The 17651-nt window shown below is 43.5% G+C and overlaps 1 protein-coding gene across 1 annotated transcript in view; it reads right to left on the reverse strand.

Annotated features, from left to right (window-relative positions):
- Nucleotides 1-232: 232 nt before the first annotated feature.
- flt1 (fms related receptor tyrosine kinase 1) overlaps nt 233-17651 on the reverse strand; it is a 211922-nt gene continuing 194503 nt past the window's right edge. The window contains exons 29-30 of the mRNA XM_078222195.1: nt 8102-8196; nt 233-4106 (exon numbers count right to left, since the gene is read on the reverse strand). Of these exons, the coding sequence (XP_078078321.1) occupies nt 3890-4106; nt 8102-8196 (312 nt within the window). The 3' untranslated portion in view covers nt 233-3889. The remainder of the gene's footprint in view (nt 4107-8101; nt 8197-17651) is intronic.

Below are 17651 nucleotides of genomic sequence, written 5' to 3' on the forward strand. Positions count from 1 at the left end.
TGCAACTGTACAGGACCTTGGTGAGACCACATTTGGAATATTGTGTGCAGTTCTGGTCACCTCACTATAGGAAGGATGTGGAAGCGCTGGAAGGAGTGCAGAGGAGATTTACCAGGATGCTGCCTGGTTTGGAGGGTAGGTCATATGAGGAAAGGTTGAGGGAGCTAGGGCTGTTCTCTCTGGAGCGGAGGAGGCTGAGGGGAGACTTAATAGAGGTGTATAAAATGATGAAGGGGATAGATAGAGTGAACGTTCAAAGACTATTTCCTCGGGTGGATGGAGCTATTACAAGGGGGCATAACTATAGGGTTCGTGGTGGGAGATACAGGACGGATATCAGAGGTAGGTTCTTTACGCAGAGAGTGGTTGGGGTGTGGAATGGACTGCCTGCAGTGATAGTGGAGTCAGACACTTTAGAAACATTTAAGCGGTTATTGGATAGGCACATGGAGCACACCAGGATGATAGGGAGTGGGATAGCTTGATCTTGGTTTCAGATAAAGCTCGGCACAACATCGTGGGCCGAAGGGCCTGTTCTGTGCTGTACTGTTCTATTCTATGTTCTAACCATATAATGGCTGGAATTCTCTGGCTATTCATGCTGGTGGAATTCTCTGGTCCCGCCAGCAGCGCACTCCTGCCCGCGGGATTCCCACTGGCGTGGGATGATGTCAATGGGAATTCCCATTGACGGCAATGGGACCAGAGAATCCCGCCGCTAGCAAACAGCACACCACCTCCTGCCGGCGGGAAACATGCTGCTGGGAGGCTGGAGAATCTCACCCATTGTATTTCAAAGAACTTAAAATTATTTGTTTTTTGTCTCCATTGACCATGTTCTGTGGGCTGACATAAAGATGTCTAGTTTTTGGATAAATTTGGTTTTTGGACAGCTAGATTTGGGGCACTGTACCTGTATTGCTATTTAATGGGTTTAATTACATCAGTGTTAATTTTAGCACAAAAATTAATGAGCTCCCATTAAATCCCTGTCAGTTCCTATTGCAGCAGAATAGTAAATGAAGGAGATACAACACTAAACTTCATTTTGTCTGTTCACGAATCTCAACACATACCTTCTTATTAAATACAGTCCAACCTTCAACAACAAATAAAGCTGCCCATTCCTCATGTTAACCTGGTTGTGAGTATGTAGCTTTGTGAGAAGGAATAATATTTAAGTTTTTAAGCATCAGTGCCAAATTAGCCATGTACATTTTTGATAAAATGCAGGTAAAAGGGAACGTAGTTTTAAAATACACAAAAACATCCAGTGTCAGACTTGTCTCAATGATAGAACTCTTTGAATTAGAAGATTTGACTCTAAAGATCTGAGCCCTTAATTAGGCTGATACTGCAGTACAGTACTGGGAGTGCTACATTAAACAGGGATCATTTTTCAGATGAGATGTCAAACAGAAACATCATTTACCTCCCCAGGTGTGCCAAAATGATCCAACTGCACTGTCTGAAGATATGGAGAGTTTACCAATGGCGAATTGTTACTCCTCAACCAACACCACACAAAATGCCAGATCATCTACTCATCTAACTACATGGCTACATTGCAATAGTGACAACACTTCAAAAATAATTCATTGGCTGCGAGGTGTTTGGAATTTTCTGGGAAGATGCAAGGAACAAGATCAATTCAAATACTTTCAATTCATGGTGCGTTTCAGGTATTTGATTTGTAATTTTACAAAGCAAATAAGAAACACTCCCCAACTAAAGGTAGCAGGTGGCAGTAAAGGGAGATTTCTACATATTTCTGAAGCAGTCACAATTCATGTAATCAGTAATTTAGCTTTATATTGACAGCAGCTTTATTAACATGCATTGTATGCACTAAAGTGAATCAGCATTTACATTTATCTATGTCTGCAATAGAAATGAAGTGGATACTGTAATGAAATTAGACTGGGCAGCTGAAAATCCATTACTACGGGGCTCAGATCCAAACTACCCTTGACATGTCCCAGATTGCCTGCAATAACTCAGATGGGATTTTTAATGTCTGGTGCAGAAAAGTAAGATATCATTGCTCTTTTGGGCACTCTTACAGATACAATATTTGGAATAGTGTAAAAACAGCTGGAAATCTAACAAGTTGTGATTGTACTTGTTCTAGTTGTACAATGGGAAGTGTTTAGGAAGTGTTCAGTCATGAGATGGAAAGAGAATAAAATTCCATTCCTTGAAGTGTTGGGCTCAGGATTTTGCCGCATTAACGACAGCAAAACTGCATTTGGCACCATTACTCCCCTGAAAATGACAGCAACCACTGGAGTCTGCACATGTACAGTTAAACACAGAAATCCAGAGGTTGCTCTCAGTGATTCCCTCCTTCCCAACAGGAAGGTACTGTTGAGTTCCCCATAAATGTCATCATCACTAAAATCAAGTAGAGATCCTGGAACGGACAAGACTTTGCACTTGTCTGCTATTTGGCTCACCATAAAAACCCTGGAAAAAGTTGCACCTCATTGAATGTTACATTAACTGGGACTTTAACGATGTAATGGCGGCACGGTGGCACAGTAGTTACCACTGCTGCCTCACAGCGCCAGGGACCCAGGTTCAATTCTGGCCCCGGGTGACTGTCTGTGTGGAGTTTACACATTCTCCCCATGTCTGTGTGGGTTTCTTCCGGGTGCTCCGGTTTCCTCCCAAATCCAAAGATGTGCGGGTTAGGTTGATTGGCCACATTAAATTGCCTCTTACTGTCAGGGGGATTAGCAGGGTAAATAAGTAGGATTACGGGGATAGGGCCTGGGTGGGATTGTTGTCGGAGCAGGCTCGATGGGCCAAATGGCCTCCTCCTGCACTGTAGGGATTCTATGAATCTATGTAATATGTTCACAATTACTCTGAAAAACCACTCTGACCCTGGAAATAAATTTGATATATGTGGAATGTGATTTTCTTTTGTTACAACTCAAAAAATCACACCTTTAATTTTTTAATACTGGAGTTACAATATTTCAGCTTGTACTTTTCTAATTTATTCATTGAGGATGATGCTCTACGTTGCCCACCCATAATCACCCTTGGAAAGGTGATGGTGAGTCATCATCTTGAATGCAACATTGTGGCTTGCTAGGCTATTTCAGAGGACAGTTAAGAGCCAACCACACTTCTGTGGGTCTGGAGTCACATATAGACCAGACCGTGTAAGGACGGCAGATTTCCTAAAGGACATAACTGAACCACATGGTTTTTACAATAAGGTAGTTTCATGGTTACCATTATTGATATTAACTTTTTATTTCTAATATGTTTAGTCAATTAAATTCACCAGCTGCTGAGGTGAGATTTGAACTCAGGTCTCTAAATCATTAGTCCAGGCCTCTGGATTACTAGCCCAGTAACATAACCATTATACTACCATACTCTTAAATCCAGTCTGCCTAGCCCAATTGTTATTTTGCTGTCTGTGAAATTTGACTAAAAGTAAGGATAATGAGAGCATTTTACTTCTTGGTTTGCTGTCTGTGAAAATACTTCAATTCGATTGGCTGCTTATCCCTTGTGTTGATGCATCTATTGCTGGATCCTTGAAGGACACCTTGACTAGGCACCAGATTCAAACTGATGTCAGCAAGGGAAAAATCCATGCTATAAAGATTGATAAATCTTTTTGGGAAGCTTTCTTCGAGATCAGCGGTGAGCACTGTCACTTTGCTACTGACCATGAAATTAGGGCCATTATCTTTGATGTCAATTCATTTAGTGTTTGGATGCATTCAACAGCTGCTTATGGTTGGTGAGTAGTGCACTATGGTTTGATATTGGTAAAGGCAATAAGGAAAAAGTTTCTTTCAAAGTGCGCTGCAAATGTTTGATGTGCAGATTTACTTTGCTGCCGTATTAATGAAATGGCTCTTTTTTAAACTGGCGGTGAGGTATAAAAGTTTAGTGAATTGTATTCTGGTGGAGGTGTACAGCAACTTATTGCTGTCTCAAAGGAATTCAGCAAACCCAAACTCTCACGCTCAGGCATTCGATTGCCTTCATCTCCAAGGTGGTAACCAATACTGTTGGTGCTTGTCGGATTGACAGGTTCAGATAATACTGGCTCTTTGCTCTTGCTTGCTGATTTCAGACTAGAAAAAAAATAAAGCACATTTAATGTCAGGTACAATCTAAGAATTCATGCTTCATTCATGCATTCAGTCAAAGAAACCATTGTATAATGTCTATAAGATATCAAATTCCTGATATCTGTATGTAAATGTCTCGCTAGAATACTGAAGGAAAATGATTAAAATAACTAAGATAGCGGGATCAGGAGAAGTGTATCAGAATCCAAGTGAAAGCAGAACTTTTGTGCCCTGGTCAAAGCAAGTACCTCTGCCTTCCATTTCACTTGTTATTTCTTCATTTACACAATTTTATTCAAGTTAACAGTAGTCTTGCTGCTGTGCTTCCAATAAGAACACAATGGGCGTATTTTTCCATTTGTCTGACTAAGTGTCAAGTCAAGTGGAAAAAGTGGTGCGCTGCCCTCAGTACTGGACTGAAGTGCAATGTAGATTTTGTGCACAGGTCTCTGCAATGAGATTTGAATCCACACCAACCTAGATGCTGCCTGGGCTGGAGGGCCTGAGCTATGAGGAAAGATTGGATAGGCGGGGCTTTTTGCTTTGGAGCAGTGAAGGTTGAAAGGGGACTGATAGAAGTGTATAAGATTATGAGAGACAGAGATAGGGTGGATAGGAAAGCACTTTTTCCATGAGTAGAGGGGTCAATAATCAGGGAGCAAAGATTTAGGGTAAAAGGTAGAAAGGCGAAGAGGGGAGTTGAGGAGGGACATTTTCACCCAGAGGGTGGTGTGAGTCTCAAACTCACTGCCTGAAAAGATGGTTAAGTCAGAAACTACAATAACATTTAAGAAGTATTTAGTTATTCACCTGTGCTGCCATAACCTCCAGGATTATGGGCCAAGTGCTGGAAAATGGGATTAGTGTAGTCAGATCTTTGTTGACTAATGTTAGGGAGGAAATTCCAGGATATTGAACCGCGACAGTGAAGGAACGACGAGATATTTCCAAGTCAGGATGGTGAGTGACTTGGAGTGAATCATGTTGATGTATATTCCTGAAGGTGATGAAGTTTATCACTAAGATAATGTTTGAACTTAAATAATTCCATGATATCCTGTCATAGACTCTTTGATACTCCATGGGAGTCTTCTAAGTAAATGACCTTCCTTTTGAAGAGTATTGCGGTATTTCTAATTTTGTGGTATGCAGCACTGCTCTGGGCCAAAGTGCCTTTGAACAAAAGTTGGTTGTGGAGAAAAGTGCACCTCTTCCTAAGGATCAGGAAGTTAGGAGTAAGAAAGGAAATTAGCAAAAGTTATATATACATGAAGGCAACACACTTATGTATAAGTTATCTGGAAATGCCATTAAATTGAATATTGTAAATGTGGTGCTTTTGTACAAAGAACAGATTGCAGGATATGATCACAACATCATGAGATGGGGTTAAAAGTGTATGTTTGGTCAAGGACATTTTTCAGTCCTGGAAGATTGGTGCGGTTCCGTTTACTCCCTGTCTCTGATCAGAACCCTGAGTACCTCACTGATAATTCTCTAGTGGACCTAATTAGAGAATAGAAATGTGGAATTTCTTTCTTTATACGTCATCCTATTTGATATGTCTCTATTGGGATCATGAATGAACAAATGTCATCTTATATAATATATTGCACCTCTATAGTTTAACTCTATACATTTGAGTTAGATTAGCTTAGTAGCTATTGTGCCTGGTTTGACTTCAAGCACACACAATCTAAGCTGACATGTAAGCAGAGTACTAAGGAAGAGTTGTAACGGTTGGAGGTGTTGCCCTTCAGATGATCCACTCAATTAGATATAAAATAACCTCCAATCTGATTCAAGAAAGACTAGGGCGTCCTCCTGGGGATTCTAGACAATATTCTTCCCTCAAAAACAGCACCAAAGCAGACTATCTGGCTATTCAATTGTCTGCTATTTATACAGCCTTGCTGTCCAAACATTGACTACCACATTTACCACAGTTATTGTATTTGAAAAACTATGTGCTGACATGAAACACTTGGAGAACTTTTTAAAAACAAGCACTTTCTTTCTTATAATGGATTGCCTTGCATAAACATAGTTTTCCTTCATTTCTCATTCTCCTGTTTACGTGCTGTGCTTTGTTTCTTTGCATAAATTGGTTTAGAAAAAAAAAATCAATCGCAGAATAACCTGTTAGGATATCCTTTATTTCATGTTCAGTTCCTATTAATGGCACAACTCTAGCCAAAACATGAAAGTAAAATGTTTAAGTCATTTTACTAATGGTACATAATGTGCACAAGGCCTTTTTTATTACCCCAGGGACCAATGTGCAGAATTACGTTCTGAAATGCATGCTTTCTTCAACTACAAAAAAGAACATGGGGGCGGGGGGGCGGGGGCAACTCTTGCAGCCCACTGAGCTGTTTTTGTAGCACAGCGGACCCGGAGACTCGAGTGGAGGCCGTGTAGTGGGTTCCCCACTGGGCACCACAGCCTCCGCGAGTCTCCAAGCACCAGATTTCCGGTGCCGTTAGCAGAGCTGCATAATTTATGTTAATACACATTTAAATGTATTTAACATATCATTAGCGGGCCCGGGACTGAATTCTTTGGGTCCGCTAGCGTTTCTCCCCCTGTCAGGAGTGGTTTACTGCAGCGGGATTTACTATATGTCCTCATTTGCGGGGAGCTAGCAGCCCGATCCCGCTAGTGTGAAGGGGGGGGGGCACTCGAGGCCCCTTCCAGAGGGTGGGGGGCCAGGGGGTGTCCCTGGGCATTGTCACCTTCGCAGTGCCAGTGCCAGGGGCAAAGTGGCAATGCCCAGGGGGCACCTTGATACTGCCCACTGGACGTTGGGCTGTGCCAAGGGGGCAGGGCTCAATGGGGGGCAGGGCCTCTAGGAGGAGATCTATAAGAATTGGGGGTCCTGCTACCATTCTGCAGTCAGCAGTATCAGAGAGAGGGAGGCCAGCGATCAGGGTGGAGGTTAGTCTTCTGGGAGGGGTTCATGTTTGCTGGTGGGGTGGGGAGAGGGGGTTGGAGATCGAGGCGGGCTGGGAGGGCCAGCGATGAGGGGTCGCGGGGCTGGCCAGCGTTTGGGAGGCTGGCAGTACGGGACCATTGCGCATGCACTGATCTCGCAACTAACAGATCAGCGCATGTGCAGTGGCCCACTCAGCCCTACACTGCCGGCCTCTCCAGCAGCAATAAGCCCCGCCCACTGAATTTCAGCATGAGGCACAATTACACTGAGGTACTCTGCAGTGCACAGTGTGGGAGATTCATTGTGAAACTCCCACTGAAAAAATCAGTGGGATTTACTTCAGTTTTTATGTGAATTTGACACTTAGAATTTTTGGGGAGAATCTCCCCCTAGGTCTTTTGACCATACACTATGTTTTTGTTGTTAGGAATCACTTCTGAACTGTTTAACATTAAGTTTCTAACCTCTCTTTCATTTTTTTTGAAAAAAATCCTTACACCAATTTCCCATCTCTATATTTGACTGCTTTATGCTCTTCCGTTGTCTCTGCACAAAAAGGCCCATTTTTGTCAATCGGTAGTAGTTACAGCTGTTTAAAAAAAAACTCAACAAGCCGGATCTATTTCTGTTTTGCAAATAAAGTAAGGAAAAATGTTTTGGGAAACAGGAAAATTGCAGGAAGGATTTCACAAGAAAAACCTGCTGGTATTTTTATTCTAAGTTTTGCAACCTAATCAAGTTAGAATGAATCACAAAGTTACCAGATAATTAATGGGATACTCTTAAGTAGCAAAGGTTTACTAAGGAATTACGCTGCTACAGCAAATTTACTTGGCTATCACTATTTGAGATGATGTTTATGCAGCCAAGATTAGTCATACTTTTAAAAAGCACAACAAGGATTTCCCTCTTAACCACTTCCCCGCAAATTCAGTGCAAGTAAACACACTGTTAAACTGCATGTATTCTTGCTCTGGCCTATTTCAGTTGCTGAACCATGTGGTCGAGTTTCCTGTTATAATTACTGCGTTTAACAATGATGTTGTACGTGGTGTTCATTTACCCAAAAGACTGTGAATGCCGCGATTTGCTATCCATCCACATTGGTCGATCCAATTCTTCTGATGCTAGAACCATTCCACTATCTGTCTGATAATCCTGAAAAAAAAACCAGTAAATTCATATCAGATTGCTATTTAACTTTGTTATTGGCTATATTGTCTAGTAGATCCTTCTACCGACTAAAGCTCAGAGGAACAGATGGATGTTGGAGTACTTATTCATAAATTCCTGAAGGTGGCAGAACAGGCGAATAGGATAGTTAAGAAGGTGTATGGACACTTGATTTCATCAGTCATGGCATAGAGTATAAGAGCAAGGAGGTAATGTTGGAGTTGTACAGAGCGTTGGTAAAGCCACAGGTGGAGTACTGTGTGCAGTTCTGGGCACCTCACTATAGGAAATATGTGATAGCACTAGAGGGGGTACAGAGGAGGTGCATCTGGGCTGGAGGATTTGAGCTATAAGGAGAGACTAGATAGGCTTAGGTTGTTTTCTTTAGAGCAGAGAAGGCTGAGGGGGGACATGATTGAGGTGTATAAGATTGAGGGGTATGGACAGGGTGAACAGGAAGCAGCTGTTCCCCTTGACTGAGGAATCATTCACAAGAGGGCATAATTTTAGGGTGAGGGCAGGAGATTCAGAGGGGATTTGAGAAAAAAAACCCACTGAGGGTGGTGGTAATCTGGAATGCATTGCCTGCGAAAGTAGTCGAGTAAGAAGCCTTACAACCTTTAGAAAGTATTTTTAAATACTTTCTAAAGTATTTTAGAAATATCATAACATTCAAGGATATCAAAAAAAGTGCAGAAAAATGAGATTAGCACACCTTTAGTGGTAGATATTGTTGGTGCAGACTAGATGGGCCGAAGGGCCACGTTGAATAAAAAGCATGTTGAATAAAACCTCTTGAAGGACCCTACACTCCTTTCTCTGCTTCTCTAATTGTTTCTGAATGATTCCAGAGACTTGCATCAGCCAGCAGTCCAGTGATCACTCTGGGTGAAGAGCATCCTGATATCAATGCTAAAATCATCATTTATCGTTAAGCTCTACCTCTTTATCCTGCTTCCCAGATTGGTTGATAACTATGATCACCGCCTGCATTCTAAAGTGAAAAACCCAAATCGCTCCAATCTTTATTCATAAATCAGACTGAAGCTAGGGGCTGGATTTTCCCACCCTAATCAGACAGGAACAGAGTGGTGACTGAAAGAAAAATGGCCACTGAGTCATGTGGTCAGAAGTCCCGCCTCTGTTTCAGCCCTGTCCCATTTTTCCAAAGGGCAGGCAGGGATCGGGCCCCAATACGTGGCTGCTTTTATTATAGACATCATTTACTTATTTTTGGACTATCCATCTCCAAAAAGTGATTTAATTTTCACTGAGGTTCAGCAGCTGATAGTTCAACAGCTGTCTAGAAACATGGAAAATAGGAGCAGGAGTAGGTCTTTCAGTCCTTCAAGCCTGCCTTGCCATTCAACATGATCCTCTATCTCAATGCCGTATTCCCATTTCCCCCGCCCATACTCCTTGATGCCATTAAAATCTAAAAAAATTCTATCTCTTTCTTAAATATATTCAATGGCTTGGCCTCCACAATCTTCTGTAGTAGAGAATTCCACAGGTTCACTACCCTTTGAGTGAAGAATCTTTTCCTCATCTCAGTCTGAAATGGTCTACCCCGTATCCCGAGACCGTGTTCCCTGGTCTATACTGGTTCAACACAACAATGTTGATGACCTTGAGGCTACAAACAGGGGTTCTATCGCCAAAGCAAAATGGAATGGAGACAAAGGGCATTCTAGATGGGTTCCTCTGGATAGGAGAAGTGCTCTCAGTATCTAGAGTTAGTGTGCACACTTGTGGTAGGGGAGGTATAGAGAAATAAATGAAAATTTATTAAATAGATTCTGTACCAAAACCAAATTTACTCAAAATTATAAACAAATACTCCAACTCCACCCAGTCAAACCTCCACCACCCCCCCAAACCCCCCTCCACCTCCTCCCACACCCTCCACCCCCCCCTCCTTCCCCCCCCCCCCCCCCCCACCCCCCCCACTGCATCCAGAGTGATAACAACTTCAGGACCGCAGGACCGGTCGAGGCGGTTGGGGAATGTATAATGTCGAGAAGACAATGTATTTTTAAAAATAACTGGCGCTCCCTTTAACAAGGTCAGTTTGATCATCGGATATACCAGGAAAACAAATGGCACCCTATGCACCCTATTACCTTAATTAACAGCTTTACATCTGCCATTAAAAGAGAGGTAGGCCGATATGGGCCACATTCCACAGCACCAGCTCTCTCCGAATGAACAATTCACCTGGTGCCTTCTCACACCTTCTCCCCATAATTCTGCACATTCTTTTCAGATAACAGTCTAACTCCCTTTTGAATGCTTCAGTTGAACCTGCCTCCACCACACTTTCCGGCACCACTCACTGCATGAAAAACATTCTTCATGTTGTTTTATCTTCTTTTCCCAATTTCTTTAAATCTGTGCTCTCTCATTCTAGATCCTCTCAGGACCGGGAACAGTTTATCCCTTTCTACTCTGTCCAGTCCCCTCATGATTTTGAATACCTCAAATCTCCTCTCAGCCTTCTCTTCAAGGAAAACATTCCAATCTATCTTCATAACTGAAGTTCCTCATCCCTGGAACCATTCTCATGAACCTTTTCTGCACCCTCTCTCGTGCCTTCATATCCTTTGGGAAATGTTGTAACCAGAATTGGATGGAATACTCCAGCTGAGGCCGCACTAGTGACTTATACAAATTCAGCATAACGTCTTGTACCCAAGCACCTATTATTAATGTAGGGTATTGTATGCTTTATGAACTACTCTCTCAACCTGTCCTGCCACCTTTAATGACTTATGTATATAAACACCCTGACCCCTCTTCTCATGCACCCTGTAGAATTGTACCCTTTATTTTATTTTGTTACTCCGTGTTCCTTCTACCAAAATGAACAACATCACATTGTTTGTATTGAACTTCATCTGCCACTTCTTCATCCATTCCACAAACTTGTCCATGACCTCTTTAAGTTCTGCGCCACCTCCTCACAGTTCACAGTGTTTCCAAGGGTGGGATTCTCAGCCACGCACACTCCAAGACTGGAAATTCCTGCCCAAGCTCAACGGACCTTTGAATGGTCTACCAAATTTTCTGTCTTACCCACTACAGTTCCCGCAGAGGGCGACACGGAGAATTTCGGCCCAAGTTTCATATGATCTGCAAATTTTGAAATTGCACACCAAGATCTAGGTCACTAGCATGTTAGGAAAAGCAAGGGTCCCAACACTAACCCCTGGGGAATTCCACTGGAAACCTTCCTCCAGCCCACAAAACACCAATAAAGCACTACTCTCTGTTCCCTGTCACACAGCCAATTTTGTATCTGTGTTGCTACTGTTTTACTTTTTATTCCATGAGCGATAACGTTGCTTACGAGTCTGTTGTGTGACACTGTATCAAATGCCTTTTGGAAGTCCACATTAGCAGCATTACCTTCATCAACCCTCTGTTACTCTTCAAAAAATCCAGCAAGTTATTTAAGTTTAATAAATCTTGGCACTCTTTGATTAACCCACATTTATCCATGTGGCTATCAGTTTTAATTAAGAACTATGAACTTTAATGGTTTAGGGAGCCTCATTTTCTTGGTGTCACCTGGCAGTGGACAGAGCAGTGGACAAAACTGTTTGGACTTCATCTGAGCACCAGGATGATTGCAACTGGAAACTGGTGATGAACCTTTAGAAATTGAGGCCAGTGGAGTTGAACAGTACCAGTCTGCACAGGAAAATTGGAGTGTCAGGCATCAGTAGCTGGAAGAGAGGGTCAAGGATACGAGGAGGAGAGACAAACCTGAACACAGGATCTATGACAGAGGCAAAAACACCTGTCGATGACTGAGAACCAATGACAAAGGAGACTGTGACTCTCTAGGAAGATGGGCACTGACATCTGTGCCTTTGTCAGCTGCGGGCCCATGCAGTGCATCGCAAGAGGCTGTACAACGGTGCATCAACCAGGCAACTGATATTTATTTATTTATTAGTGGCACTAGTCGGTTTACATTATCACTGCAATGAAGTTACTGTGAAAATTCCCTAGTTGCCACACTTCAGTGCCTGTTCAAGTACACGGAGGGAGAATTTAGCATGGCCAATGCACCTAACCAGCACATCTTTGGACTGTGGGAGGAAACCAGCGCACCCGGGGGAAACCCACGCAGACACAGGGAGAACTGTGCAAACTCTGCACAGGCAGTGACCCAAGCTGGGAATTGAACCCGGGTTGCTGGCGCTGTGAGGCAGCAGTGCTGACCACTGTGCCACCGTGCTGCCCACTTTTTACTGACAGCAAATCAGAATCACAACAAATGGAACATTGAGGAATCAGGCGGCTCTGGATCCAGTTCCTGGAGCAGTAAGGTCATGCCCTGAAATACTCCCAGGCATGGGGTGAAGAAGCTGGGAAGAGAGAGATGCCCCTGCTGCACAATGAGCTGCATTCTGCCACTCACCTGGAATAGGACCTCCCATCTCTCCCAATTGTTATACACCAGTGCCTTCCCGGGTACCTTTTCTTCATTCTTTCATGGGATGTGGACGCAATTGTTAGGCTCTTAAACATCAAGGCCTCGGTCATTAATAGATAGATAATTGTTGCCCATCCCTAATTGCTCTTGAGAAGGTGGTAGTGAACTGCCTTCTTGAACTGTTGCAGTCCATGGTGTAGATGCACCCACAGTGCTGTTAGGTAGGGAGTTCCAGAATTTTGACCCAGTGACAGTGAAGGATCCCCAATATAATTCCAAGTCAGGATGGTGAGTGGCTTGGAGAGATGGTGTTCCCAAGCATCTGCTGTCCTTGTCCTTCTAGATGATAGAGGTTGCAGGTTTGGAAGGTGCTGTCGAAGGAACATTCAAAGTGCATCTTGTAAATACTGCTTCACTCTGCATCAACAGCGGAGTAAGTGATTGTCTAGTTAGATGGATAGTATACCAATCATGAAGATACTTTGTCCTGGGTGGTTTCTGCTTTTTGAATGTTGTTAGAGCCGCACTCATCTGGAGCTGAGATAATTTTGTCAGAGTGCCTTGATTCCACACCCAGTCAAATACTGCTCTAATGTCACTCACATCAGCTTTTCCTGTCCGTGTTTGGACCAAGGCTGTAATGAGGTCCGGATCTAAGTGGCTCTGAGGGAACCCAAACTGAGCATCAGTGAGCAGGTTATTGCTGTGTGAGTGTCGCTTCATAGCACTGTCGACAACCATTTCCATCACTTTGCTGATGGTTAAGAGGCTAATGAGGTGATAATTTGCCAGATTGGATTTGTCCTGCTTTTTGTGGACAACACATACATGTTGGATAGATGCCAATGATGTAGCTGATGTAGCTATACTGGCACAGGCTTTGGCACAATCTTTCTCCCTTAGGATAAGCAGTAGCTCAGGGAAAGCTGCCATGGGTGTCTGAAACCTGTCTCCATTACTTCCCCTATACTTCCCCATACAAATGGGCAGGAAACAAGTCTCCATCTCAATTAATGACTCACCCTCAAGAAAATCCGAAACTCAGTCAGGTTCCCACAGGAGGCAAGTTTCTGACACAAAAAGAGACCCCATTCATCTTTCCCATCGCTAATGGGAAAATCCCACCCGAGGGATCAGAGTTGTGGTTTTTCTCCACACTGCCTTTAGTGAATGCGTGTCTCTCTTGTTTCTTGACAAACAAGATGGGATGTAATATTGAAGTGCAATCTGACTAGGACACTGTACAGTGTGATCACACCTTCCTCAGACATGCGATATTTCAGGACTGTTCAATCATTTATTTTACATGAGAAACTTAGGGCCCGATTTTACCATCGTTGGTAAAATCGGGCCCTAAGTTTTTCTTGTAAAATTCGGGTGAAGGTGGGTCTGCTGCCACTCTGCCTGAGATCAGTGGGGTTGGTGGGGGGGGAAGAGGGGAGTGCCCGTGATCGGTCTGGGTGGTGGGGGGATAAGGGGGTCAGGAATGTTGTGGGCATGGGGGAGGCATTATCTTGCCCGGGAGGGATGTGGCAGGGGAGCAGCATTCTACCTTTTTTTTCTGCGCATGAGCAGTTGGAGGCGCTGATCGGAGCTGCAGGGTTTCGGGTGCATTAAGCCCCGCCCACAGGCTTGTGCAGCATGATTCGGAATCGTTGATATTTTTTGCAGGCAGAATGCATATGGGGACGCCTGAGAACTGATCTAAAAGTCGGATCTGAAACACTCCCAGTTTCAAATCCACCCAGCACTTAGAATCAAAATGCTAAAATAGGGCCCTTAATTTCAAGTGTTGGATTTTAAAAACAAAATGGATTTCTATAAAAGGGAGACCACAAGCTGCCATAATTTGCTGAACGTATATTCAAGGCGGACATAGATAATATTACCAAGAATCATTGGAAGCAATTGGCTGCGATTCTCCTGAATGATATCTAAGTGCTGCCACCAGTGGTAAAATCAGTGCGTTTCCCATTGGTGCTGGCAGCGCTACCGAGGCAGGCTATAAAGTGAAGCGAATGCAATGACATCTGCTTTAGTCTTAGTGACTGGCCAGATCAGATGGGCCTCCAAATATGGCTATCAAAGGATAAAGCTGCAAGTCAATATCTAGAGCTTTGGAGAAAGTGTCAAAGAAGGATGACCAGAAATCAGCCGGCTTCAAACACGATCAGAACATGTGGAGCTGGTTTGCAGGGACCAGTGAACAGCTATCTCATGTGCTGTGTGTTTGAAACAAACTTGCTGATTCTGGCCTTGGTGAAGTGAATTCTGTGCAAACATGAAATTGAATGAAGCTTAGCCGAGCGCAGGAGGATATGGAGTTGACCAAAGTAGGGCTTCCTTCCACCAGTCACCTGCAAGGTCAAGTCCAAGTTCTGCTTCCCAGTCATTTCTTATCTTGTGAAGAGGAGAGGGACCAGAGGATAGTATGAGATCAAATAATCTTGAGATAAGACCTCTATGAGTTTGGGACAGTGACAAAATCCCTTCTAATAATGTACTTGGAGGTTACTGAGGGAAGGATGAGCAATGAAAGCAAACAAAACCACGGGCATGAAAATAGCAGTAAAGATTAGATTGAGACAGATTAAATTTGGCTGCAAACTCATTGAAATTGGCAAAGGTCCCATCTACAAACAGCTCAGCAGAATGTTTGAGTCCCCTCTCCCTCCACAAGACAAACGCTGGTCAAGCTTGGAAGGCAAGAATAAGTGGTTGTTACAAATAGGACCCAAGAGAGGGGTGGTAAATTTAAAATGTTAATGAAATTGTTTGCATATTTTAAAAGTAGAAATCACAATGGAGTTTGAAAGAAATAAGGATAGTGGGGCACAAATCCATAAGACACCAATTTATACTTGGATCATGACGCCATATTAAAACCTTTTGAATATTGACTGCCCAATACAGTAGGCAAGGTAATGCGAGCCCTCAAACCTATCTCCCTCTCTGAAGTATCGCTCTACAGCTTCTAGGTGTCTTGTCTACCCAGATATCAGTCTGTTTATCATAACAACAAATGATTTTGATAAAAAGATAGGAAGACGTTGAAAAATAAATAAGAACCTGGACGGAATGTTCATTTTTTTTAGATTGAATTTTGCCAGCTAAGGAAAGAAGATACTTATCCCAGCACTGGAAATCCACTCTAATTTTGGTGACCAGGCTTATAAAGTTTGTTTTATGAAGAGATGCAAGAAAGATGTTATGTTCATGCTTAAGTAGTGAAAACAGATATATGGAATGGCAAAGCTCGGGGTGGGGCGGGGGGGGGGGGGGGGGGGGGCAGGGGATGGTGGATTTGCTTGGCAATCGAGTTGATTGGGAAACATTCACTTCTGTTGATATTTAATTTATAGCCAGAGAATGATTTGATTTTGATTTGATTTATTATTATCACATGTATTAACATACAATGAAAAGTATTGTTTCTTGCGCGCTATATAGACAAAACATACCGTTCATAGAGAAAGAAACGAGAGAGTGCAGAATGTACTATTACAGTCATAGCTAAGGTGTAGAGAAAGATCAACTTAATGCAAGGTAAGTCCATTCAAAAATCTGACAGCAGCAGGGAAGAAGCTGTTCTTGAGTCGATTGGTACGTGACCTCAGACTTCTGTATCTTTTTCCCGAAGGAAGAAGGTGGAAGAGAGAATGTCTGGGGTGCGTGGGGTCCTTAATTAGGCTGGCTGCTTTGCCGAGACAGCGGAAAGTGTAGACAGAGTCAGTGGATGGGAGGCTGGTTTGCGTGATGGACTGGGCTACATTCATGACCTTTTGTAGTTCCTTGCGGTCTTGAGCAGAGCAGGAGTCATACCAAGCTGTGATACAACCAGAAAGAATGCTTTCTATGGTGCATCTGTAAAAGTTGGTGAGAGTCATAGCTGGCATGCAAATTTCATTAGTCTTCTGAGAGAGTAGAGGCGTTGATGGGCTTTCTTAACTATAGTGTCGGCATGGGGACACCAGGACAGGTTGTTGGTGATCTGACATCTAAAAACTTGAAGCTCTCGATCTTTTCTACTTCGTCCCCATTGATGTAGACAGGGGCATGTTCTCCTTTATGCTTCCGGAAGTTGATGACAATCTCCTTCATTTTGTTGACATTGAGGGCGAGGTTATTGTTGCCGCACCAGTTCACCAGATTCTCTATCTCATTCCTGTACTCTGTCTTGTCATTGTTTGAGATCCAACCCACTAGGGTGGTGTCGTCAGCAAACTTGAAAATCGAATTGGAGGGGAATTTGGCCACACAGTCATAGGTGTATAAGGAGTATAGTAGGAGGCTGAGAACACAGCCTTGTGAGACACCTGTGTTGAGGATGATCGTGGAGGGGGTGTTGTTGCCTATCCTTACTGATTGTGGTCTGTGAGTTAGGGAGTTCAGGATCTAGTCGCAAAGGGAGGTACCGAGGCCCAGGCCATGGAGTTTGGAGATGAGTTTTGTGGGAATAATAGTGTTGAAGGCTGAGCTGTAGTCAATAAATAGGAGTCTGACATAGGTGTCCTTGTTATCTAGGTGTTTCAGGGTTGAGTGCAGGGCCAGGGAAATGGTGTCTGTTGTGGACCTGTTGTAGTGGTAGACAAACTGTAGTGGATCCAGGTAGTCCGGGAGGCTGGAATTGATTCACGCCATGACTAACCTTTCGAAGCACTTCATAATGATGGATGTCAAGAGCCACCGGACGATAATCATTAAGGCACGCTGCTTGGCTTTTCTTAGGTACCAGGATGATGGTCATCTTCTTGAAGCAGATAGGGACCTCAGATTGTTGTAAAGAGAGGTTGAAGATGTCTGTGAATACCCCTGCAGCTGATCCGCGCAGGATCTGAGTGCACGTCCGGGTACCCTATCCGGGCCAGTTGCTTTCCATGGGTTGACCTTCAAGAAAGTTGCTCTGACATCTGCAATGGTGACCCCAGATACAGGTTCATCCAGGGCTTCCAGAGTGGAGGGCATGCTCTCGCTGACTTCTTGCTCAAAACGGCCG

The sequence above is a fragment of the Mustelus asterias genome, chromosome 10 (genome assembly GCF_964213995.1).
Source record: "Mustelus asterias chromosome 10, sMusAst1.hap1.1, whole genome shotgun sequence".
NCBI lineage: Eukaryota > Metazoa > Chordata > Chondrichthyes > Carcharhiniformes > Triakidae > Mustelus > Mustelus asterias.